Source organism: Protopterus annectens, chromosome 1.part0 (assembly GCF_019279795.1).
Source record: "Protopterus annectens isolate FY-2018-M chromosome 1.part0, PAN1.0, whole genome shotgun sequence".
Lineage (NCBI taxonomy): Eukaryota > Metazoa > Chordata > Ceratodontiformes > Protopteridae > Protopterus > Protopterus annectens.
The window spans coordinates 1,749,054,506-1,749,080,026 of record NC_056725.1 but is presented as its reverse complement, the minus strand read 5'-3'; the positions used below and the strand labels follow the sequence as shown (position 1 = coordinate 1,749,080,026).

The 25,521-nt window shown below is 40.0% G+C and overlaps 1 protein-coding gene across 1 annotated transcript in view; it reads right to left on the bottom strand.

The window, feature by feature from the left end:
- Positions 1 to 25,521, bottom strand: part of IGF2R (insulin like growth factor 2 receptor) — a 2,372,344-nt gene that overhangs the window by 656,659 nt on the left and 1,690,164 nt on the right. Inside the window, exon 27 of the mRNA XM_044074918.1 lies at positions 18,853 to 18,983. Within this exon, the coding sequence (XP_043930853.1) occupies positions 18,853 to 18,983 (131 nt within the window). The remainder of the gene's footprint in view (positions 1 to 18,852; positions 18,984 to 25,521) is intronic.

Below are 25,521 nucleotides of genomic sequence, written 5' to 3'. Positions count from 1 at the left end.
ATGGGTGCATCGGCCTAGCACTCTCCGCCAAAGGCTCCGAAGCGGTCTCGGGTTCCAAATCTGCGGTAGTCAGGGTCTGCGTCGCAGCCTCACTGAAGACCGGTGAACCGGAGACCTGTCCAGCCGAGGCCTCGGAGTCTGGCTTGGGTCTAGGCTGCCTCTCCTTATCCTTGCGTTTTTTTGTGCACGCCGGTAGTCGGTTGCTCCGACGGCATTGTGTAGTTAAATTTTCTACCGAAGTAGTGTTGGGTGAAATCAAAGCATCTTTTTATAGTACGCTTATTAAACCTAGCACAAAAACGTCAACCAGTGATGTCGTGGTCTGGGCCTAGGCTAGGTATGCAGTAAGAATGAAAATCCTTATGAGGTAATTTGCTTCCCACAAGAAATACAATTGTTAACTTTTTCTGACATCGGTCTGAGGCAAGAAAAGTTTCCCCAATGGGGTACTTAGCTTTATTGAAGACTTCGGATCTGAAATTCCACTTCAAAAATCTCAGGAGTCGGCCGACCGGCACTTGTGAACTGCTTCTGCTTCAGGCACCGCGCGGCAAGAAAGACTGAAGAAAATGGCGTCGGATGCATTATATATACCCCTGGTGCACTGACGTCAGGGAAGAAGCGACAACAACCGACGCCAGACCAAGACTTTGGAATTCAGGCCGAATGCAGGACCGCCTGACGACAGGATAACCCAAGTGTGATGACTGCAGCAGGGTAACACGATGAACATCAAACAAATACATCTGAGTAACATAAAACATGCTCATGACAACACAATGTACTCTGAGAAAAGGTCAGTGACAAAAAGAATCCAAAAGCTTGAAGCTCTCAGTTAATTTCTGCTTATTAAAATATTAAGCCCCGGTATTTTTTTCACATATAATACAAAATGTGCCATATTGCTTACATGCAAATTAATGCATCTCACGTATTTCTTTGACAAAATTAACTTCAATAAGATGCATGCAATATGCAATCTAGAAATGAAATGTCTCAAAGTCTAATAACATAATTCTGACCAGTGCTTTGCCTTCCAAATACATACATAAATACTTAACATAAAAGAATGAATTAATGAATACATAAATAAACGGGACAATTCAAGAGGTTAAAACTAGAATGTATATTAGAACAAGAACACTTATCCATCTACCTACTCAAATGAATGAACTACTTGAAACTTCAAGTCAGCTTTACTCCTCTCACAGGGACAGCATCAGAGAGAAAGTCTCCTAGATCTATTAGCTGAAGTGATTTTATCTAGACTAAACATTTGTAGTCAGTTTCCTGTTAGTCCTGTCACCCTCTTGGTCCCAAGTGTGACAGCAGACCTGACTCAAGCTTCCTGGATTACATCAGTTTTATAGATATAGATTATGGATACATAAGGGGAAATGGGAAAACATATATAAGCATGTTTGCAGACGTAAATTTAAAGTGTACAACCCAACTAAACAGAGTATTCACTGTGTAATACCTTAAACCTACTGTAGTAGACGTCCATGGGTTATACAAAAATTACCAATTAATGATATACCCATGTTTAAGCTACATGGCTTCTGAATGTCCATGTCTTTTCAATTTTACTTTTTAAGTCTTTTCTGTGCATTCATATCCCACTAGCTGTAATTGTACCATGTTTCACCCTTTTCCAACATCGTCAGCACAGCATAAGTAAATTATTCAAATCCAAACCAAAGGGTAAAAAGGTCACACAGGCAAACCATTCAGTAAAAACTCCACGGACTCAGCTAAACTACAGTATTCCGTGTAATATCTTAAGTCTCCTATAGTGAAGGTCCATGGGATATACATATATGACAGACAGAGAGATACAAATGACCTCTTCAGGACATACCAGTGTTTCATCTAGTAAGCCTATAAATGACTATGACTCAAGTCTTTACTGGTACTTTCAGGCCAACAAAGCCAAAACCTGTCAGCTGCAGACATGCCATATCCACCCCTTTATAATGAGCTTTTCAGTACAACAAGAATGGATTCTTTGGCAATACCTTGGAAGCACAGAGCTAAAGACCAAGCCTGATTTACACAAACATTATGGTGCCTGCAAAATACCCTAAAATAATGGACCTTCATGTTTCAATGAATCAGTTGTGATGATGTGAAGTATTGCTAGCTATGCCAGGAGAAGCAGGGCAGCGGATGTGTAACATATAAAGAACTGAACTGTTCTATAACTGAACAAGGAGAAAATTACAGTCAGCTGCCTATCGGGTGCCAGGATCCACCACATAACGCATGCATTCAAGTCACTCCACAACAAGTACAAATACGACTCTGTCATTGTCCATGTTGGAGTGAATGACTAGAGACGTACCTCCCAGAACTACATGAAAAGAGACATGGAAGAGCTCTCGGATCATGTGACCCAGGCAGGTATGACCCTAGCCCCGAGTAGCATCCTGCCTTTGCCCAGAATGATACCACAGTAGAAGGACAAAATGACTGACTTCAACAATTGGCTACGCTTCTGGTATCATACAAGGGGATCCAGTATCTGTCTGCCTGGGAAGACATGATCGAAAAACCACGATGCTTTGCCAGAGATGGTATGCACCTGTTGCCCCTGGAATTTAGGTTACTGGCTAAAGCTCTTGCCACACCTATAGTGCCTTTTTTAGGCAACTTCAAAGGACAAAACCACCACTATAACAGATACAAGCATGCAAAATCTGAAGGTAATGCTACTTAATGCTAGAAATCTAAACCTCAAAATGCACTCTCTCGTTGAAGCACTCCTAAAAATGGAGAACACTGATATCTGTGCAGTAACTGAGACCTGGTTCAAGTCTCCAGGGAACACCCCTGCAATACCAGGCTACAACTCTTACCACACTTTTCAGCCACAAAACCAAGACCGAAACACTAAAGGTGGAGGAGTGTCCATATTCACCAAGTATATTCACACCTCCAGGCTAGTTGTCCAACACAATGCATCTGAAATGTTCCTGGTGCAACTAACACTAGGTAAGACTGCAATCCAAATTGTAGCTTGCTACAGATCCCCCACCATGCCCCAATATTCTCACTACACCTTTCTAAACATACTGGAAAATATTAAGATACAACCAAACACCCTAATACTGGGTGATTTCAACTACCCTGCCATTAACTGGGAAAACTACACCAGTACCAACACCTTTTCCCAACAGTTCTTGGAATTCATAAATTCCAACGCCCTGGATCAACTAATGCATTGTCCCACCAGGGGCCCCAGTATCCTAGACCTGGTCATTACCAACATGGGAGATAGATGCTACAACACCAGTGGTCACCCCCTCATTGGTCAGGTCTGACCATAAGCAAATCACCCTTGACATCCACATCCCACCCCCACCCTCCCCAGTAAGGAAACCTCCATAAAAAACTTCTCCAAAGCCAACTTCATGCTACTGAAGTCAGAAGTGACAAATTTAATGACACCCATGCAGACGGGATCTGAAAGTTTGACTGCTGAATCCTACACTAAGGCACTGTACGAGCACATCCACTCATGCATGAATCGTGCCATCCCAAATAGAACCAAGATGCTCTCCTCCAAAAAAAGAAAGCCAATCTGGTGGTCCCCTGCTATAAACAAACTATACAACAGAAGGAAGAAACTGTTGCAGAAAAGAAGAAAATCCCAGGATGCAAAAAATTCCCTCACCAGCCTCAGTAAGAAGTTGAGATCCCTCATAAAATCCTCAGGAGCTAGTTATGAAAATAAAATTGCCAAAGATTCCAAAGACAACCACAAGGAATTCTATAGTTATGTCAAGAATCTAAATGGCAATGCTCAGATCTGCTCTGAGCTGCAACATAATGGCATTAAATATACTGATCCCAAGAATATTGCTAATATCCTGGCAGATCGATTTAGTGCCAACTTCACCCCCCCCCTCTCAACCCCATCTCAATACCAAAAGATTGCCAAATTCCAGTAATCAAGGCCACACAGGTAGACACCGCACTCTCCAAAGCTAAGAATACAGCATCCATGGGACCAGATGACATCCCCGGCTCTGTACTGCATGAACTACAAAATGAACTGGCACCTCACTTAAGTGTCATGTTTAATCATAGCCTCACCTCAGGCTTCGTGCCCACTGAGTGGTGCACAGCTACAGTTATCCACTCCACAAGGGGGGGATCCACCATAGATCCTGGGAACTACTGTACCATCAGTTGGATGAGCCTGTTATGCAAGGGCATGGAACGCATTATCATGGAACTTATAAACAAAGACATTGGCAACCTTCAAACACTGTACCCCACCCAGTTTGGGTTCATGAAGGGCCGATATTGTTTTCTGAACCTGACTGACTTCTTTGAATCAGTCTCCAGAGCTGTGGACGAGGGTAAGGCGGTGCACACAGCCTATCTGGACCTCGCCAAGGCCTTCGACACCATCCCCCACTCTGGAATCATAGATAAACTTACTAAGCTGGGTATAAATCCCTATGTCACTCGATGGGTTGCCAACTGGCTTACTGACAGAACCCAAACTGTAAAAGTAGCCGACTCCAAATCCAGCGCCAGACAAGTGGAGTACCTCAGGGTTCAGCCCTGGGACCACTCTTGTTTGGCATCTACTTCTCTGAAGTAGAGGCCAACACTAAGGGACTCTGGCTAACAAAGTTTGCAGATGACTGCAAACTGAGAGCCATTATTGAATCCCCAAATGATGTGGATATTCTACAAAAGGGCCTTACAGAAGCAGATGCCTGGTGCCAGAGCCATGGGCTCAAGCTTAATGCCAAGAAATGTATAGTTATCCCCTTTGGAAAAAAAACAGGTACCCATGAATTACCACATAGGTGGCAGTACACTAAACATCGAAAGTGTGATGAGAGACTTAGGGACACAGGTGGACAGTGGTCTCACCTTCGATAACCAGATCACCACAACAGTCAGGAAATCCTTCTATGTGGCACACCTCATCACTAAGGGCTTCTCATCCAGAAAAAAGGAGGTCATTGTCCCACAGTACTCATCCTTCATTAGACCCATTATAGAGTATAATGCCCCATTTGGTATGTACCTCACAAGATATCTGCAACAGCTGGAAAGGCAGCAGAAATACCTCACTAAAAGAATCACAGGCCTAAAGCAGATGCCATATGCTGACCGTCTTAAAAAACTCCAGCTATACTCTGTGGAATATTGTCTACTCAGAGGCGATCTATGCTTAACATAAAAGGCCATGTCAAACCATGAGCTGTTGGACATACTCCACTTAAAGAAATCCCAATCCCTCAGAGCCACACGCTCCAGGAATCTAAACCGTGTCATCACAATGAACAAACCATGCTGGAGTGATAGTTTCCTGACCCAGAGACTCCCCATACTCTAGAATAGACTGCCCATACATGTCAAGCAGGGCGCCTCCTTGGCCCTCTTGAAAAGGAACCTTGATGATTGAATGGGAGATAGGAAATTCACCCCGGGGGTCATGTCAGTTGCCCTGCTAGACAAGAGTCCAGGGAAGTAAATATTGTGGAAGAAATATCCAGGGAATTGTTATGGCTAGGCTTGTATAGGCCCTAGGGCCGACAGCCTAGTACCAACCTATGAACCTATGTATGCCAGCACAGCTAGCTGGAATTTTGTAAAGAATTATACGTCATTTGCATATCAAACTGACTTGTACAGATGATTGTGTTGAAAAATGTATTTGTAAAGCTGCTTATGCTAAAAATGCACCAATAGCGTGCCCTGCTGGACAGAAAAATAAATATACATGCATTATTGTAACTGTTTAAATACATAAATTTTAACAGAGGATAATGGAAGAAAAAAGGTTAATCTTAATCCACCTAACTTTGAAAATAGTTTGAAATTAAATTACCTGGCTTAGGCCACAAAGATTGTATCTTACAGTTCTCTATGCAGTCAGAGACAAAAAGTCTGTATTAGGAAGCTCTCTACATTGTATTTGGGGTGAACTGATTTCTACTTTGGAAGGGTGGAGGTTTGAAATTGTTTTATGACTTCCAGGTACTGCAGCAGATCTTGTTAAGGCTCTGTGTGTGTGTGTGTGTGTATTATTGACACGTGCTAAATCATGACAACTTCTAGCCATCAAAGGGGGGAGTAGCATGGGAAGCAGAAGTCAGATGTCCGGATATATGTGATGTCATTCTGTAATTCATCAAAAAAATTATGTTTTAACATACTAGCTGAGACTGAGGTCTCATGGCAGTGTACTTTTGGAACTTGAAAGAGAAGGACCCCTCACCTATTTCATCTTGCCTTGCTCTAGTAAGTGAACCAGGGAATACTAAATCTTTAGATCAGTGAGGAAAATATAGTGAGATTAGTTAAGTATTGTTTTTCTGTAGCTGTGTGACTCTATTCGTCTGTGTTATTTTTAACATTTCCTGTGACTGAAACTCTGATGTTTATTGTAAACAGATATTCACTATTTTCATGTTCTTTCATTGTTTATTATTAAATATATTTAAACTTTTCATTGTGGCTGATCCTTTAGAGAATATTTTAAACTTTGAAAGGACTTGTATCTATCTGCCGACACTGTGGTCACTCTTGAAAGCCTTACTGCATTGGCCAACCATAATCAATTGCATTAATATTAATTTCAGTCAGTATAATTGGGTACCCTTACAAGCACCTTGGACTAGTTGCCTTTAGAGTGTCTGGTGGCAGTGTAACTACCTTATAGTCTGGGTAGAAGGAGGCATAGCTATTAAATCTGTGCCAGCCTTTCCCAGGTGTGTGTGTGTGTGTGAAAATCAAATCTGAAAGAGTATGTGTGCCAGCTGCTTGAAGCACGTGCAAGAAGCACTAGTTTCACAGACACAGTGGTGGAAAACTTGGCTTGGACACTTAGCGGAGGCCTCTACAGCTGTTCCAGTAGGCAGTCTTAGTAGGGACCTGGAAGGAGACAGACAGAGAAATTCAGAACGCAAACTGAGTGTGTTCCCTGTGGGCTCTTAAGGGAAATTGTGCTTGATGCAGAGACATGGAAATATTGGGTGTATCCATTTTTGTTCCAAATTGAATATCCCTCTCCAGTGTCAGTGGTGAGGATTCAGGCTCCTTTGATTACGGGCCCAGAGTGGGGACGTCACACAATACATTGTTCACTTGTGATTATGTATATACATGAAAGAACAGGTTCTGATCTATGGTCAATACCTGGATATATTTGTTATGACATACAGGGTAAGGAAGATACAAAGGGATCGATAACAGAGAGGAGTTTATGAACTTTTTTTTTTTATAGACAGAGCATGGAACTCTGAAGTCCTCCTGAAGATCTTTTTTTTTCTTAGAAAGGACTAGTGGCTGCTAACCTGGTCACGACTATGTTATCAGCACATGCAGGATGCAATTAATGTATGGCAACTCCCATTTAAGGTAATCTATAAAAAGGGAAAAGAATACAGGGCCACGGATTGCACCTTGTGGGATGATATCTAGTATTCCTTCTGAGTGGTTTTCTTTGATTCTACTACTCTAAACTTTCTATTGTCAAAATAATTTTCAAACGTCTGAATAACTTCAGATGAGAATTCAATATCAGCAATGTTGTGCAGTAAGACTACATGCTCTAATGTTTCAAATACTTGCTTAAAAGTATGAGTAATTTTAGCCTGCTTGAAGTTGGCCAATATTTGATCCTTCAGAGAATGTATAATAATTTTACCATGCAAAATCAACATTGGAAATCATGTTGCCTGTCAGTAAGGATGTCATATTTTATAACATATTCAAGGAACTGGTAATATACAATTTTCTCAAGAATCTTGGCAATGGACAGAGGCTGACAATAGGATGACAGTCATTAGCAGAAACAAAGAAGGAGTATTTGGTAAGTGTAATATCCACAGCATGTTTGAAACTAGAAAGATTCTGGTCACACATGAGATAGAAATGGAGTGAAGGGGTGGTTAGAACAGTAGGATTGCAGACATCATCTTTTAAGTGTGCCATCAATTTTTAATAAGAATATTAGTTGCTCAAATTTATGAGAACATCTCGGATATGTCATGGTCTTTAAATTGTCCTCCAAAATTGTTTAGACCCAAACTATACAGTCTTCAGATTTCTGACATACTCATCTTAAGAATGACAGATTTTAATTCTAATGCCCTTTTTAGCTGATGATATTCTCTATACTTCTGTTCAGTTGAGACCTTTCCCCATTCCACCCAAACTTCATCTCTATTTTTATCAGTTGTTTGAGACTGTGGTTGAGCCAGGATGTATGTCCGCCTTGTACGCTATCTTTTGACAGGGAATAATTCCTCCTGTGTAGGGTGTAGGTCATAGAAAGTGGGGAAATCATACATGGAGCAATTGCACCCTTCTAAAAGCTAGCTTCTATGACACAGAACTTAATACTGTACTGTGGTTTATGGCATTTTCATAAAATGTTGACAGTATTAAGCAAGAATAATGTGTGGATTACCCACTTTTACACAAGTAAATACCAGAGGAACCCATTAGTCAAGTCAACATTTCATTACAGGCTCTAAGCATTCAGCTCTCAATTAACAGCATAAAGACAAAGTACTCATTTACACGATCCAATATGTAGTTAAAAAAGCAATCAAACTAGGATGCCTGTATAAAACTGAATCTTTTCTATCAGAGCATTCATGTCAGATCTTAGTTCAAACATATCACCTCCATAGTCTCCTATATGCCACATCCATTTTGACAAACCTACAGTTCTTTCAGCTAGGCAAACCAAAGCAATCTTATAATAAAATTGAAAAGTTTGCAAGTAATCACATTACCCAAACTTGCAGTTCAATCCTTTAACTGTGTAGGGCTACCTAATCTGTTGGCCTATACACACATTTCTATAGAGCTCAGGCAGATGCCCAGTCAGCAGCCAATTATTAAAGTGGTATATTAGGTATTCACTTGTAAATTGTGGAACTCTCTAATAAAAATACATCAGAAATACATTACTCACAATTTAAAATCTCATTGAAAATATGCTGGACAAATAAAAGGTCCTGCACCCCACCACTAAGGCACCTTCTTATTCTGATTTTACCCCATTTGTATTTTAAAACTGCAGTTAAACTGTATTTACCAGCAAACCAGTCTTGCTCTTGTACCAACACCACTACCAAGCCTCCTTCTTATGCAGCCAAATAAGCATCATAAAACCCTCTCATTTTGTCTAATATTTACAGGTTTCAAGTGAATAACTGTTTGTAAAAACTATAAGTATGCCTTATCTGCTGTGCATTAAAATGTATGTAAATTAATGCTGAAGATTCTGCAGAAATACTACACAGAGTAAGATTCTGTTAAATTATATAATCTCCTCAATGTTTTAAGTATATATTTACTGTTAGCGGGTGCTAACTGCCTGTGCAAACGTACGTAATGTGATGCTTTTCTCCCTAGGTCTCCTCTGTAAAGGACTTTACCCAGTCGGACTTTCCTGGCAATTAAAGGCAACTCGGTAGACTGGAATATCAGAAGGTACCTGATGGAGGTGGAGCAGAAGTAGAACAGGACTGAACTGCTGTAGTTCACCAGACTGCTGCAATTTGTCAATACAGTGGGTTCCACTTAACAGGAGAATTCAAGCACAAGTGTCTATCTGTAAGACATGTCAATGCAAAGACACAACCCTTTCTAGTGAAATGTTGTTGTCCCCTACTTGGCCTTCCAGTAATACATCCTTATATGCAAACTTACTTAAGTGCCTTAGGACATACATTGGCCTACATAAACTAACTAGTTGTCTTTTTTTTGCCTTTGTGCATGGATTACTGCCTTTAAAAAACACTTTCTGGGAGTGGCTGTCTATGTCTGCAGGAGAAAGTAGGTTTAGAGAGACAAAAAGAGGGTATCACTACAGACTGCAGCTTTATAGGGTCAACACCTGAAATCTCTGTTAAGGGACAATCTGGACATCTTAGATCACAACATTCTTTACAGGAATGTAAATGTCTGAGAATAACGTTTAAGTGAAGACAAGCTGAATTATTCAGACTATTTTGCTGCAGCAGAAAATAACCACTCCCTTACCCCCAATTATTTTCTCAAGCAAACTATATTCTTTTGTCTCCTACTAGCTTCTTTGCAGATTGGCCATACAGACTTGTCAAGAATTTCCTTCGGAAGGATAGGGTAGGCTACAAGCAAAGTAAGCTTGGAAATACCACATTTCTCTTCATAGTTGGATTCAAAACTATAAGCTGGACCAGACCTCATGTAAATGGAGGTGTTGCAAGACAGCATCTCTGCTTCTAGGTTGGAGTGGCAGGAAAAGAACCTGACACTTTATATATATATATATATATATATATATAATGTATGTATATGTGTGTGTGTGTGTGTGTGTGTGTGTGTGTGTGTGTATGTATGTATATGTATATATATATATATATATATATATATATATATATATATATATATATATGTATATATACACATGTGTGTGTGTATATATATATATATATATATATATATATATATACATATATGTATACATATGTGTATATATATATACATATACACATATATATATATATATATATATATATACACACACACACACATCTATATATATATATATATATATCTATATAAACATCTATATATATATATATATATATATATATATATATATATATATATATATATATATATATCTTGGATCCCGGATTTGCTCCCATGCATTTAGCACATCGGGCAACACGAGCCCTTCAGCACTTGTTTCCATAGCAGGTGTGGGTTTTACAGGGTCGAATTGCTAGCCCTAGACCCAGCCCTCCTCAGAGGGTGCACCACACAATCGCATACACACATACACACCTACGGCCAATTTAGAGTGTCCAATCCACCTACTGCATGTCTTTGGAATGTGAGAGGAAACTGGAGCAACACACACACAGACACACACACACACACACACACACACACACCACTTTTGTGTGGAGTTTTCTGGGAGCTACTGAGGCAAAAATGTAAGCCCTCAGGCTTCCTATAAGGGATGTACCAACAAGAGGGATAAAACCAATCTGCAGACAGATTTTCCCTTGCTTTTTTACTGTGGGTTCATAGGAGCAGAAGTTTTCCTAGCTGTTATCAGTTTCAGGATGCTTGCTACAAGGCAAAGAACATTCTGGAAAAAATATGGACTGCCTGAACTGAATTAACAGACAGGACTCTTTTTAATTCTTTTTTTCCAGCATTTTACAGCTATTCCCTTAGCTGACTATCAAAGTCATCCATCAGTTCACACTGCAGATCTGTTCATTCCCTCCAGGACGACAAACCATCAGTCCATCTTTTTCCTGGAAGGTGGTAGATGGCCAAACTGTAGCATGAAACTGTAACCTGCTATAAGCACCGTCTTTGCTTAAGCCTCATGTTCCCCATGCATGCATGCTCATAATATCAGACATGAGGATGTATAATGGGCTTTTACCAGGTATGTCTACACCTCACAGTGTGAAACACTGACAGGTCCTCCCAATCCACTGACGACTTTCAGGTGATCTCCAGTCTCTGCTCTGGATTCTTGCACCAACTGTGTGCCTGGTTACATATGTTCAATGCCTCAGCCCAATGACATAAAAACATACAATGCAGTGTCACCTCTTCCTCCCCCCATTCCAATTCAACGAGCTAAAACCACTAGTCAAATTTTCTTCACCTAGGCCATAATCAAGGCTTCATTCCTCTGATTCAATGGAGCTGGCAGTGGAGAGGATTAACTGTTGTATACCTTGTACTTATTAAAGCCACAAATTTATTAATAAAACAGAGCTTTAGTTAAGAGCATTCACCTGGAGAATACGAAAGAGAGACACCAAAAGATCTTTTTGGAGCTGGCTAGTGGCTCTCTGGAAAGAGTTACAAAAAAATGGAACAAAGACAATGAAGTATAGTTAGGTGTGGAGGATAGGAAGCAGGCTTTCAGGCCTTAAGTCCATTCATGTCATTCCCCTGTATTCTTGCATTCTACTTTAAAGTGCTGATCAGGCAAAGTACAATTGTGTACACTTAACATAAATGTAGATGCTCGAGTGTATTCACTGTTGCAGTCATTACATTTGCATAATCTGCTAGCAGGTTGCCCTCAGTCGGCCTGATTAACAAAGTCTTGGGTCCTGCGTCGGTTGCTGTCCCTTCTTCCATGACGTCAGGTCATCAGGGGTATAAAACATGCAGCCGATGCCATTACATCAGTTTTTCTTGCCCCAGTTGTCAGGTACCCCCCAAATGGGGAGGAAAATATATATATGTATATAATTTAAAACACAAAAAATATACCTCCAAACAAAAGTAAACACGCCAAAAAAGGCTTTTAAGCATAGTAAAAGAAAGGAGAGGTATAGTAAGAGAAAAACAGGGGGCTGGAGGGTGGGTAACCAGGACTGCAACAGTGAATACACTCGAACATCTACATTTATGGTAAGTGCACACCACTGTACTATGTTCTTCGTGTTTCACTGTTGCAGTCATTACATTTGGGTAGAATCCCAAAGCTATGGTTGGAAGGATGGATTTATACAGCATTAGGAGCAGCTATAAGGCCCTGCAGGACAGCAGTGGCAAAGCCAGCTCTAGATTTAGAGAAGAGAGGTAAATGGTAATGTTTGGTGAACGTATGAACTGAGCTCCAGGTAGCAGCTTCTAGCATGTCTCTGGTAGGAACACCTCTGAGAAAGGCTGCAGGAGTAGATGCAGCCCTGGTGGAATGAGATCTGATCCCCTTGGGGATAGGTTTACCATGGTGCATATAGCAGAAACTAATACAACGGCTTATCCATTTGGAAATAGTCTGCTTTGAAATAGCCTTTCCCTCTGCCCCTGCAGCAAATGCCACCAATAGTTGTTCAGATTTTCTTAGAGATTTTGTCCTGTTTAAGTAGAATCTAAGTTGCCTGTGTACATCCAATGCATGCAGAATCCGCTCACCTTTGTTCTGTGGATTGGGGAAGAAAGTTGGCAGATGAATGGTCTGATTAAGAGCCACACCGGATACCACCTTAGGCATGAAAGATGGACTGGTCCTGAGAGCCACCCTGTCAGGATGAAAAATAATGAAAGGCTCCACTGCCTTAAGAGCCTGTAATCCTGAAATCCTTCTAGCTGAAGTGACTAAAAGGAAAGCTGCTTTCCAGGAGAGAAATGTTAGGTCTGCGGAGCAGCTGGATCAAAAGGAGGGAGAGTGAGTTTTTCCAAAACAAGATTGAGGTCCCATGCAGGAGTTTGTGCTCTCCTGGGAGGTCTTAAATTTTTGGCCCCTCTGAGATACTGCTTTAGCAGAGGATGACAGAAGAGGGGAGGTTCTGTATTGGAATGAGCTGAAATGGCAGAGGCATGGATTTTTTATGGAAGAAAAATATAGGCCCTTGTGAAGCATCTCAGTTAAGTATTGCAGAATCTGAGGAATATTGGGCATTGCTGTGCTTATTCATTGTGATTGGTTCCAGGCACAGAATCTTTTCCATTTGTCAGCGTAAGATTTTCTAGTACTAGGCCTTCTAGCCTCCAAAATTACATCCATCACAGGTTTGCTGAGGGATGCCAAGGGTGAAATTAGCTGATTAGCCACGCTGTAAGATTCAAAGTTTGGAGATGAGTGTGCAGAATTTGGCAGTTCTGCTGAGACAGCAGGTAAGGTGTCGGAGACAGGTGCCATGGAGGAAGGTGTGACACATTGCGCAGGAGTGGGCACCAGTGTTGGTGAGGCCAGTCTGGAGCAATCAGAATCATTTTTGGTTTGTCCTGTCTGACTTTTAGTAGAACTTTGGAGAGCAGAGGCAGAGGGGGAAAAGCATAGACTGATAGGTTTTTCCAGCTGAATGATAGAGCATCCACTCTCCAAACTTTTTTGTGCTGAATTCTTGTGCAGAATTTGTCCAACTGATTGTTCTGGAGTGAGGCAAAAAGATCTATGTCTGGGCTCCCCCATTTGCGTTTCAACATGTTGAAAACTTGTGGTTCCAGTTTTCATTTGTGTGGGTCCATAAGATTTCTGCTTAGTTCATCTGCCAGAGTATTTAGCTTTCCTGGCAGGAATTGAGCTTGTAGTTGTATCTGATAGGTCAAGGTCGTGATCCACAAGGCCATGGCTAGTATGCAAAGGGGGTAGGAATGTGTTCCCCCCCTGCTTGTTTATGTACCACATTGACTGTGGTGTTGTCTGTCTTTATCATTAGTTGTCCTAGTTGAAGGCAATCCTTGAAAGCTGTCAGTGCATTCTGTACAGCTAGCATCTCTTTCTGATTGATATGTAGGTGCATTTGATTTGGGCTCCATTTGCCCTGAATGCATTTTCCTGCCAGATGAGCCCCCTAAACATAGTCTGATGCATCTGTAGTTAGGGTTTGGGCGGCAGAGGGTGGAGTGAATGGCAGTCCCTTGTTTTGGTGGCAGGCCTCTGCCCACCATAGGAACTCTAGTTGCAGGCAAAGTATAATAGGAATCATTGTTTCCAGGCTGTGACAATGTTGACTCCATAAACTTTTTAAGTACCACTGAAGTTTCCTCATATGCAGTCTTGCATATGGAATTAGAAGAATGCAGGAGGCCATGAACCCCACGGCTTGCAGAATTAGTCTTGCAGATAGCAGGGTTTTTGTGGCCACCTGTTTGAAGTAAGTTACCAATTGAATTTGCTTTTCTGGCGTAAGGCAAGTAATCTGGGCAGTTGTATTCAAGCTTGCACCTAGGAATGTAATGTTTTGAGAGGGTACCAGTTGTGATTTCTTTTCATTTATGGTGTACCCTAGACAAGTTAGAACCCTTTTTACAAACGCCAGATGCTTTAGAAGAATGTCCTTGTTTTCTGCCTGAATTAGACAATCGTCCAGGTATGGACATATTTGAATATTTCTTTGCCTGCAAAATGCAATTACTGGAGCCAGGCACTTTGTGAAGACCCTGGGCACAGTAGATAAGCCAAAGGGCAGTGCAGAGAACTGGTAATTCAAGTAGCCTGCTTTGAAGTGGAGGTATCTTCTGCAAGACTCCCTGATTGGGAAATGCAGGTAAGCCTCTTTTAAGTCTAGAGTTACCAACCAGGCATCTTTGCCCAGCATAGGTAGTAACTGTTGAAGAGTCAGCATCTTGAATTTTGAAATATCCATAAATGTGTTTAGAGTGGATAATCATGGATGCCATGATTTGTCTTTTCTGGGTACCAGGAAAAGTTTTGAATAGAAACCTTGTCCCTTTTCCTCTTCTGGTACTGGTTGAATTGCCCCCATGTTCATGAGAGACAGAGCTTGTTTCTGGACCTCTGCCCACTGATTTGGGGGCAGATCTGGCCATCCGTTTGAGATTGGCAATGTGTGGAAATGGAATCTGTATCCCTGGGATACTATATTTAAAACCCATTTGTCCTGGGTAACAGCTTGTTAGTTTCTTGCATGAAGTGCCAGTTTTCCCCCCAAAGGGGAGGCTAAAAGGTAAGTGCTTGGTGAGTGTAGATGGAAGTCATTAAGACTGTTTACCATAGGGAGGTGCCTTGTTGATTCCAGATTTGGAGGTGGAGGCACCCCATTGTTTTGTTCTAAAAGTTCCTTGTGACTGAAACCTGGAGCCCTTGGAATGCCTGAATTTGACTTTAGCGGCTCTCGAAGGGACTGGAAAGGACCAGTTCTTAGTAGGCCAGTGCCTACTAAATCTTAGAGGTTGCAGTTGTAAGAAATCTTTCACAGTTTGCATAGATTTAGCTTTATCTTCCATCTTTTCTAACACGTCTTCAGCCTTATTACCAAAGAGATGGTCCTGTTGTAAAGGAGCATCCAACAATTTTGCTTTAACATGATCAGGCAGAGTTTGCTCTTTGAGCCAAGCATGCCTTCTTAGCACAGATCCAGTTACAGCAGCCCTGCAAGAGGCCTCCAAGGAATCAAAACCACATTGCAAAGTATGTTTTCCAACTTGTTCAGCTGAATGTAATAAATCCTGCAAATCTTTATTTTCCACACAGTCAGAGATTAACATCATTTTCTTTTTAAGTAGTCCCACGATATGCTGTTGATATTTAAGCATATGAAATTGACAGTTTAAAGCCCCGATTGCCAAGATTGCAGACGTGTAAACCTTCTTAACCCATCTATCCAGCGCCCTGGAATCTCTATCAGAAAGGGTAGGATTTTTAGCAGTAGAGGCCTTAATGCCCTTGGGACCCTGAGAAATGGTTTCAGGATCAGCAGTAGAATTTTTGAAAAGGAATTTGTGGGAGTCAGGAACCCCGTAGTATCTATCTGGCTTACTAGGAGTTGGAGGCAGAGAATCAGGAGTCATACCAGATTCTGAAAAAAACATCATCAACAATGTCTAGAATAGGAGGTATAGCCAAAGGCCTATGCTGAGGAAGAAGAAGAAAATCTCTAAGTCTCTTTAGATTCACAGAAATCCTGACTTTCCCAGTGGAAATGTTTATTTTATTTATTTATTTTATTTTACATTTGTTGACTGGGCTAGTCTAGCTGGATATATTATAATCTCTGCTTTTATATTTTAAATGATACTAGTAAAAAACCCTTAAGCACTACATGTAAACATAATAACATAATAATAAGATAAAAACATTTTTGACATTGATACTGGTGATGTGGTACAAAAAGTGATGGAATAATGTTCCCTTAAGGTATGTAAAGTTTCTCCAAAAGAGAAATCCTCAGGGGGAGAAGCAGAAGGAATGGAATTTTCTACGTCAGAGTCCTCATAAGTAGGTATAGATAAATCCTGTTCAGTAGTAGAATCAGAAGAAATAGAATCCTGATCAGAAGACTCATAGTCAATGTCTTGCCTAGGCCTCTTAGCAGGAGGGGGTTGGCCACCCCTGATTTAGGTAATTAAATCTTCAGCCATTTTTATCATTTGTTTTTTATGCATAGGGGCCTGCACACATGGCCCACGCGTCAGTTTTTTAGACATATAAGTAGCTTTTGGCCTTAGTTTCGAAGATGGCGATGGCCTGTCTGTCTTTTTCTTTGCATTTTTTAGGTATTCCGGTAGTCGGATTGCTAACTGACGTCATTTCTGGATAGTTAAATCGTGAGCCAAAATATTTAAAAGCAAAAATGTACCGATGTTTAATAGTGCGTTGATTAAATCTAGCACAAAACCGATAGCAAGGTACGTTATGATCAGGGCCTAGGCAAGGAATATAGTACAAATGAAAATCCTTATGAGGTATTTGCTTCCCACAAGTAATGCAATTATTAACTTTGACTGACATCGGTAAGGAACAAGAAAAAGTTTCCCCAAAGGGGTACTTAGCTTTTAGTTGAAGACTTCGGTGCTGAAACTTGAAAACGAAAATTTCAGGGGTTGGCTGACCGGCACTTACGAACTGCTTCTGCTTTGGGCACCGCGCGGCAAGAAAGACTGATGTAATGGCGTCAGTGGTGTTTTATACCCCTGACGACCTGACGTCATGGAAGAAGGGACAGCAACCGATGCAGGACCCAAGACTTTGCTATCAGGCTGGCTGAGGGCAACCTGCCAGCAGATTACCCAAATGTAATGACTGCAACAGTGAAACACGAAGAATATCATCCGACTCCCAAGAATCACAATAAGATTCCATGTCAAGGATGCAAATTACTTGGTGTGCAAGGCTGAATAGGCAGAAGTCCTTTATACATCACAGAGCAGGGCTGTGAGAGTTTCACTATGGGGAGGATTCCAACAGTTCAAAATGTTTTGTCTTCTGAAGGAACCAGAGAACTGTTTTTTCTAGACATTGTAAAATTCTGAACTATGTTCTTAAACTGATACATGCATATACAAAATATACAAACATAAAAAAAGAAAACAAGGCAAAAAAGATCAGAGTATATGGAGTCCACCCCCCTTGCCCCAGGTAAATATAATGTGAAATGATGTGGGTGCGTCACTCTATCATATGCCCTACATGTGCAGTGTGATGGTTTCATGTTTTTCACAAACATAAAAACTTAGACCAACTCAATGAACAGCAAGATGATGATATTTTACACTGACACACGTTCTTAGCAATTAAAAGGTACAAACTTGAAGTGAAGGTACTAGGGCTTAAAGGGAAGTGTGACATGATATTGTCACGGAAAAGATGTCAGATACTTGCAGCACACAATAGTCCAATTAGAGTTTCACACGAGGCCAAATGAAAGGAGCAAAGACATGGCTGGACCAAAGGATACTTCAAGTACAGAATATGCCAGAAAAACTGATTTATGTTTCTAATGTTGACAACTGCATACATTTTGTGATACATACTTCTAACGCTGTGGAAAAAAATAACAGCAGAGGTGAAAAGGTCTGTCAAAGTCCAAGAATTCATCATTCTCCAAACTCATTTCACACTTTCTTAAATGCGTATGCCCAATGCTGCTGAAGTCTGAACATTCAGCCTTCTACGGTGATGAACTGAAACATGACATTGTCGACAAAAAGTGCTTTTCAACCTTTTGTAGCTGAACAGTGGTACTCAAGACATTAAAAATAAAATGAGGCAGTATGGGAATACAGGCCACCAGCCACAATGAGACTCGCTCAGCTGTTCACAAACCAATCATTACCTGCACTTGCGCGCAATTTATTGTGTTTAGCATTTTGGAACACACAGTAATATGAACTCATGCTTGTAAATGTCCAAAAAGTCCAGCAAGCACTTTATTAATGGGACACACATGAAGCAGTGTGATTCTATGCTATTCAGATTAAGTTCAAAATGAAGTTATACAGCATAATCATAATATAAACTGACAGTGACATGTTTAAACATAACCCAAAAACAGTAATGACAATTCTTTTGATTCAGTTTGGAATATATAGTCTGTAAAACCTAAATGTTTCAATGTACTGCAAAATATTTACCTATATGTAGGTACAAACCTGATGTGCTCTATGATCACAGAAGAAAAATACAGCAGTTGATCGGCTATAAACATTATGGCATTTCTCTCCTCCTGTTAAGTTCATCTTTATTACTCCATTTTCATAGGTCAGGTTCTGAGTATAAAGTCCTGCATTAAAATAAGTAAATAAATGAATAAATACATTTGTGTTTCTCCACATCAAAGCTTCTGATTTATACAGATTCTGAACAAATTATACAGACGTTCTCACTTAACAGAATAGATGCCATAATGTAATTATCCTTATTGGGGATTTTTTAAATAAATTGATATTTAAGGCTTGTGACAATTTCCAACTTAAACAAAAAAAAAAAAAAAAGAAAAATGTAACTTCTTTCAACACCCTGAGCTGCGACATAAAAAAAAATGGTAAATAATGAAGACATAACTGAAAGACACGTGAATCCCTTTCAGCATGTTATTATATTCAGGAATATCATAGTTTTCACACTGATTCATCAGATGATTTCACCAGCAGAGTTCTGAGACATATCATTCCCAATTTCTCTTAAAAAATAGAGTCTCACAGTGCCTCATCTTTTGTATCTCTACTAGGAAAAATGCTATCCTGTATATAAAAACAGGTTAAACACAAGAACAAATGAAATGTTGCACTTGTGCTTAGTGTATTTAGCAGTTAAATAAGCAAAAGAAAATGTAATGGGAGAACCATTTCTCATTTCATGGACAAAAGAAAATGCTCCGTCCATAAAGAAGAAAATGGGAAAGAAGTTTACTTTCACAATGAATTCTTAGATGGCTGATTGATTTTTTTTAAGGACGGTATACACTGCAGCATGATTCAGAACACGTCTTGTGTGTGTATTGTCTGAGAACTGACTGTTATTTTAGTGACTGCAGTCTGAAATGAATAAATGGGCACAGTGCAGCCCAAGCAGCAGTCTCAACAACATCAATAGCACATATAGTTCAAAGCAAGACACAGGATAGCAGTTCCTGCTGTACTGGTTTTACCAGACAAGGAAGACATTTATGTTGCTTTAATAATAAAAAGCAATCATTTTACCACCAAAGTATGAAACAATTTGGTGTTGCTGGACAGCTGAGACATACATCACAGTATCCGAGAGCCATAATACAATGTCATACTTACATCTTTTACCTTCTGCTGGCCAGGTGAGTCTCACTCAGCCACTAGCCTCTTTCCAGTTAAGACTCCAAGCAGTATTCATATGGACTGAGGGAAATTTGGCCAGGACACTGAGGAACTTCACTTACTCTTTGCTAAGTGCCATGGGATCTTTTAGATCCACCTCCCCACAGGATCTTTTTTATGGGAGCCTTGGTTTAATGTCTCATTCTTTTTTTCCTTGTGTCATTCTTTAATAAATAACTTAAATGGCAAGAAAATTCACCTTATCCATTGGTGATGTCACAGCAGTGTCAGCATAGGAATGCATCTCTAGGTTTTAATGGGTATGCACCTCTGCATGCACAGTGGTTCACCCACTGAACCTAAGGACACAGCCACTATCTATCCATGTGGTGAAGTTCCCAAGGGATATATGTTGTCAAAATGTCAGCATAAATAAAATCACAATTTTAATACAAAAATGGAACAGTAGGAGAAAACATATGTTGTACTGCTGCAGCCGGCAGTCCGGACAGTACTCTCTCTCCAACCAGCTCCGTTTCCACTTCAGTAAAAATGATAATGGTTCACCAAATTGTAAAAAAATAAATAACGATTTAATGACAGTTGTTTGACCAAGTCCAGCTCAATAAATAAACAAGTAAAATTAAGCGCTTTTCGTCTTCTAAATGTGAAGACTTCTTCAGATGAACTAAATTTTCCTTATAAGTAACTTCCTACTAAGTCACATGATACATATAATTCAATTAGTACGCTGTTTATAATTAATTAAAAGTTATAACCTACTAACCAACTATTTACATAGCATTTGCTGGTGCACTGAATTGTTATACTTGCATACCCAAGAACAGGTGTATGTATACACAAAAATTCGAAACATTTTGGTCACTTACACTTCACTTCATGCGTATGACACATCTATACACTATTTGTAATCCATTCAAAAATGTAGACTAATAGACAAATGTTATATAGCATTTACTAATATATTAGACAGTTGCACTTACATACCCAAGAAGTGGAAATGGAGCTGGTTGGAGAGAGAGTACTGTCCGGACTGCCGGCTGCAGCTATATTTTTATAAGTTGAGTCTGATTTTTTTCTTGATATGTTGTACTGCACAAAGTCAGCCCCAAACTGTTCAGGAATCTGTACTGCTTCTCTTCAGACAGTAGCTCAAAGCCAGGAAGCAATGGGGCAAGTGAGCGATTATTAATTAGGTTAAATGTGTGATGGGTGGGGTTGCAAGAAACAAAAGCTGAGCAAAGTGTAGTTGTGTTAGGAACATTCCCTAAATATGGATATTTGAGTAAATTCACTGTTGCAATCCTTACTTCTGGAACAGGAGTCATATTTGCAGGTGGCGTAACTGGCTGGCTTAACTTCTCTTTCTCCAAGGCTTCCCTGAGTGCCTCCCACCAGAACACAAAGGAATCAGCGGTATAAGAGGCGCATTAGCTGACAGCATCTGCAGAAGATCTTTCTAGTCATGCAGTACTGTGTACCATGTGTTCCACAGCACTGGCAGTTCGGCCTGCTGCAAGAAGCCAAATAAGTACCTATAGGAGTCTTTCCTAACATTTCTTGTTGCTTACTTTTGCAACAGCCTATGTCTGACTCTGACAGAAAGTTACAAGGAAATTTCTTCCACATTAAACAGACAACTGGTGATATTTTGTGACAAATCAATGCGAATATGTATCAATAAGATTTATATTATGAAAACAAAAGTGTCACTTTGCAAGACATTCATAAACGAAGATTTCACAATCAATGCAAGAAAGGTTTCACAATCACTGCAAGAAAAGACTTTTCCTGACAAATGTGTCAGACTGTAAGTGGTACAGTTCAACAGGTGGCAGCTCACAGATGCTGTACTGAAAATGTGGACTCATTGTTGAGAAATGGTGAAGTTATGGTTATTTTTGAATTATCATAAAAAACAGGCAAAAAATAAAGACTTATTTCAACACTTCTCAGGAATGAGGAGGATCCCTGGGTTCAGGTAAGAAGAAATTACTGCACATTTGTAAAAGGTAAGTATAAACTGGAGGGGGGTATTAAGTAGCAGATATCCAGCAGCAGGGTTGGGATGGTGCATGAGAAATGGCAATTTTTGTGTAGGTTTATCTTTACCCACCCAACCCACTGCAGCCTCTAGTTTCTACTCCAACCCAATCATAAATCCTCCTTGTTAGTTATCAGTGACATAATCCATACTTGGGAGGTCAGATAGACACCTCAGGAATTGGACCTTTTGGTATGTCTTATTTTAGTCTTGGGAAGAGAGACAGAGAGAACACTGATGGGGAGCTGGTGGTGTGGAACCAGAAGAAATCATGAATGTGTTATTCAATCACAACCCTTAACAAATGCAGCAGCTTGTGCAATAACCTCAGGTCACTGTCACCGCCCCACAACAATGGGAGCAGCAAGTGCAGTGACCTCAGTCACTGTCACAGCTCCATAGCTCTTACTGGGATGGCTTGTGACACTCCTATTCTCCATCAGAGATTACACACCCACAGAGCTTCCTCCAACCCTCCCAATGAAATAGGACAACAGACCATCAGATATTTCATTTGATCCATTCAAGCTTGCCCAACCTTCAGTCCAAGCATGTGCCCAAATTCTGGTTGCCAGTGGCAAGGATGGGCATCCTGGCTCTGTGCCACTGGATAGGCTTAGTTGTTTTTTTTTTTTTTTAAATTATTAATTAGAAAAAAATAAGGACTGATGGGTCAGAAATATATACTGATTGTGTCTACTCTATAAATAGGTTCTATATCACGATATTGAACGATGAAAATAGCGAATGCTATTATTTCATCAACCACTATTCAGCGAATGCTAAGAATAGCTTAGTTGTTTTTTTTTTTTAAATTATTAATTAGAAAAAAATAAGGACTGATGGGTCAGAAATATATACTGATTGTGTCTGCTCTATAAATAGGTTCTATATCACGATATTGAACGATGAAAATAGCAAATGCTATTATTTCATCAACCACTATTCAGCGAATGCTAAGAATAGCGAAGCTGCAGAAACCGAATTCTTTCCTAGGGAAAGAATTTGGTTCGCCGTTTCTGTGGCTTAGCTATTCTTAGCACTGTGGTGGAAAATTACGGGTCGGGTTCAGGTAAATGTGTGATTGTGTGGACATTAGGTTAGGGGCGGGTTAAGTGAGTTAAGGTTAGGGCACGGGTTAGGCGAGTGTGCGATAGTGACAGACTTTAGGGTTAGGGGCGGTTTAAGTGAGTTAGGGTTAGGGCATGAGTTAGGTGAGTGTGTGATAGTGACGGACCTTAGGGTTAGGGTTTGGGTTAAGGTAAGTGGGTAGACAGTAGTGTACGTTCAGTTTAGTGTAGGGTTAGTTGTAGGATTTTAAGTGTATGTGTGTCGATTGTTGTTTGGTGTGCTTGTGTTGTGTGTATGTGTTTTGGAGTAGTGAATTTTTTCCATGGGAAAAAATTCACTCTATTCTGAATGTTCGATATTTTGGTGTTTAGATGTTTTAGGATCGATGAAATAGCATTCGCTATTTTCATCTTTTGATAGCGTGATATAAACGTTATAAATATGTAAAGATTCATTTAAAGCATTAAGACTTTTACGCAAAAGTGACAAACTGTTGTGGTTTGACAGGACTTTTCATGATTTGCATATTTATAAATGGTCATATGAAGTTGCAAACTCTGAACTACTGAAAGTATTCAACACTGTATCTCATCCAAATTTGTTAAATGAATACTCCTCCCTTGGCCTCTCCCAACTTAGGCTGTCCTGGTTCAATAGCTACTCAGCAACAGACAACAGGCTGTAAAATGCCAACACACATTCTAAACTTTCCATCCAATTCCTGTTGATGCCCTGTAAGGCTCCATTCTTGGTCCCCTTCTATTTAGTATATTTATAAACAAGCTCCACTCAGCTATCAACAAGCTATGCCAATGACTCCACCCTTCTATGCACTGCAACACGTCTTACAAAGCACCACACAATTACTCTAGCACAAACTTGCTCTTAAATGCTAAGAAAAGCAAATTAAAGTTACTCACACCCAAACAATGCTCTTCTTTGAAACACTCTTATTTGAACAGTCAATATCACTACCACAGGAAAAAGGTAACCCGCTCAAAACTACAAGGTGATACTATAGACAAAAATCTGAAATTTGACCAGAACATACTGCAAGTCTTTTAAAAAGGGGGGATTCTCTACAGGTAAAATCCATATTTAACCAATGCAACAAGGAAAACCACTGCCCAGTCTGCCCCCTTCCCACATTTCTACAGACATCAGTCAGATTTACAAACTTGTGCACCACAAAGCAAACAAAGTCAGAGGTGTGCTACAACAAAGTACCAACATTTTATACAACCTTTCATATGAGACTCAGAATTGTCTCACATTAAAACAAGTACAACAGTTAGAACTATATCAACAGCTAATCATTACCCAGGTAGTCACTGTCCATAATTTTGCCAACACCCCAATAATGCCACTCCCTAAAAAACATCCTTTGGCAGCATTCACTGTGCAGAGAGTTATGCTCTCATGAAAAACAACTTCTGGCCACCACAAAGTCAAATGATGTGGGAGATGCTTTCTATTTCAGTTATGTTACCACTTCCATTAAAACAAACATTCAAATTAAAAGGCTTCATACCAAAACCCCTGTGTATAAAGGCATCTTTAACAAATTCCAACTCACATGAAAGACTCACTTCATCGCCTGACAGGAGAGACACCCTCATACCCTGTCCTACGACAACATTAGAAAAAATATGATGTGGGTGCACACTCTCTCTATGTAAGAAGGCAGGTGTATAACAATCCTTTCTGTGCACCTTAGTTCTTATAATATTGTTCTCCATAGAAACCATTTAATCTAAAAAATTATCACTATCTGTGGACATATTAAGAGTAAATCACAAGAAGGGACTACTACTATTCAATTTATGCTAAAATGAAGTCAAATCATGTTCATTGCCCTTCCAACAAATAAAAATGTCATCAACAAATCATCAATAAAAAGCTACCTGCTTTTGGAAGGAAGGGCAATGAACATGATTACATTTAGATGTAATGGTTTCTATGGAAAACAATATTATAAGAACTAAGGTACACAAAAAGGATTGTTGCACACCTGCCTTCTTACACAGATTATGCACCCACATCATGTTTTTTCTAATGTTGTCGTAGGACAGGGCATGAGGGTGTCTCGCTTGTCAGGCGATCAAGTGAGTTTTTCATGTGAGTTGGACTACCTTAAAGATGCCTTTATGCACAGGGGTTACTCAACAGTTGAGGTTGATCAAGCGTTTATGAAAGTTCGTAGAGAACGTCCTGGAAGGGGGAGACCCTATTATTCTGAACATTCAGTCTCACTGAACAATTGCTCATCCCAGAGGCCATCTCATCTTCCTTTAGTTCTTTCTTTTACACAAAATATTGAATTGGTGAAACAAATAAACAAGAATTGGTCAGTGTTGTTAGTGGATCAAGAAACAAGTAAGGTAGTAGGCCCT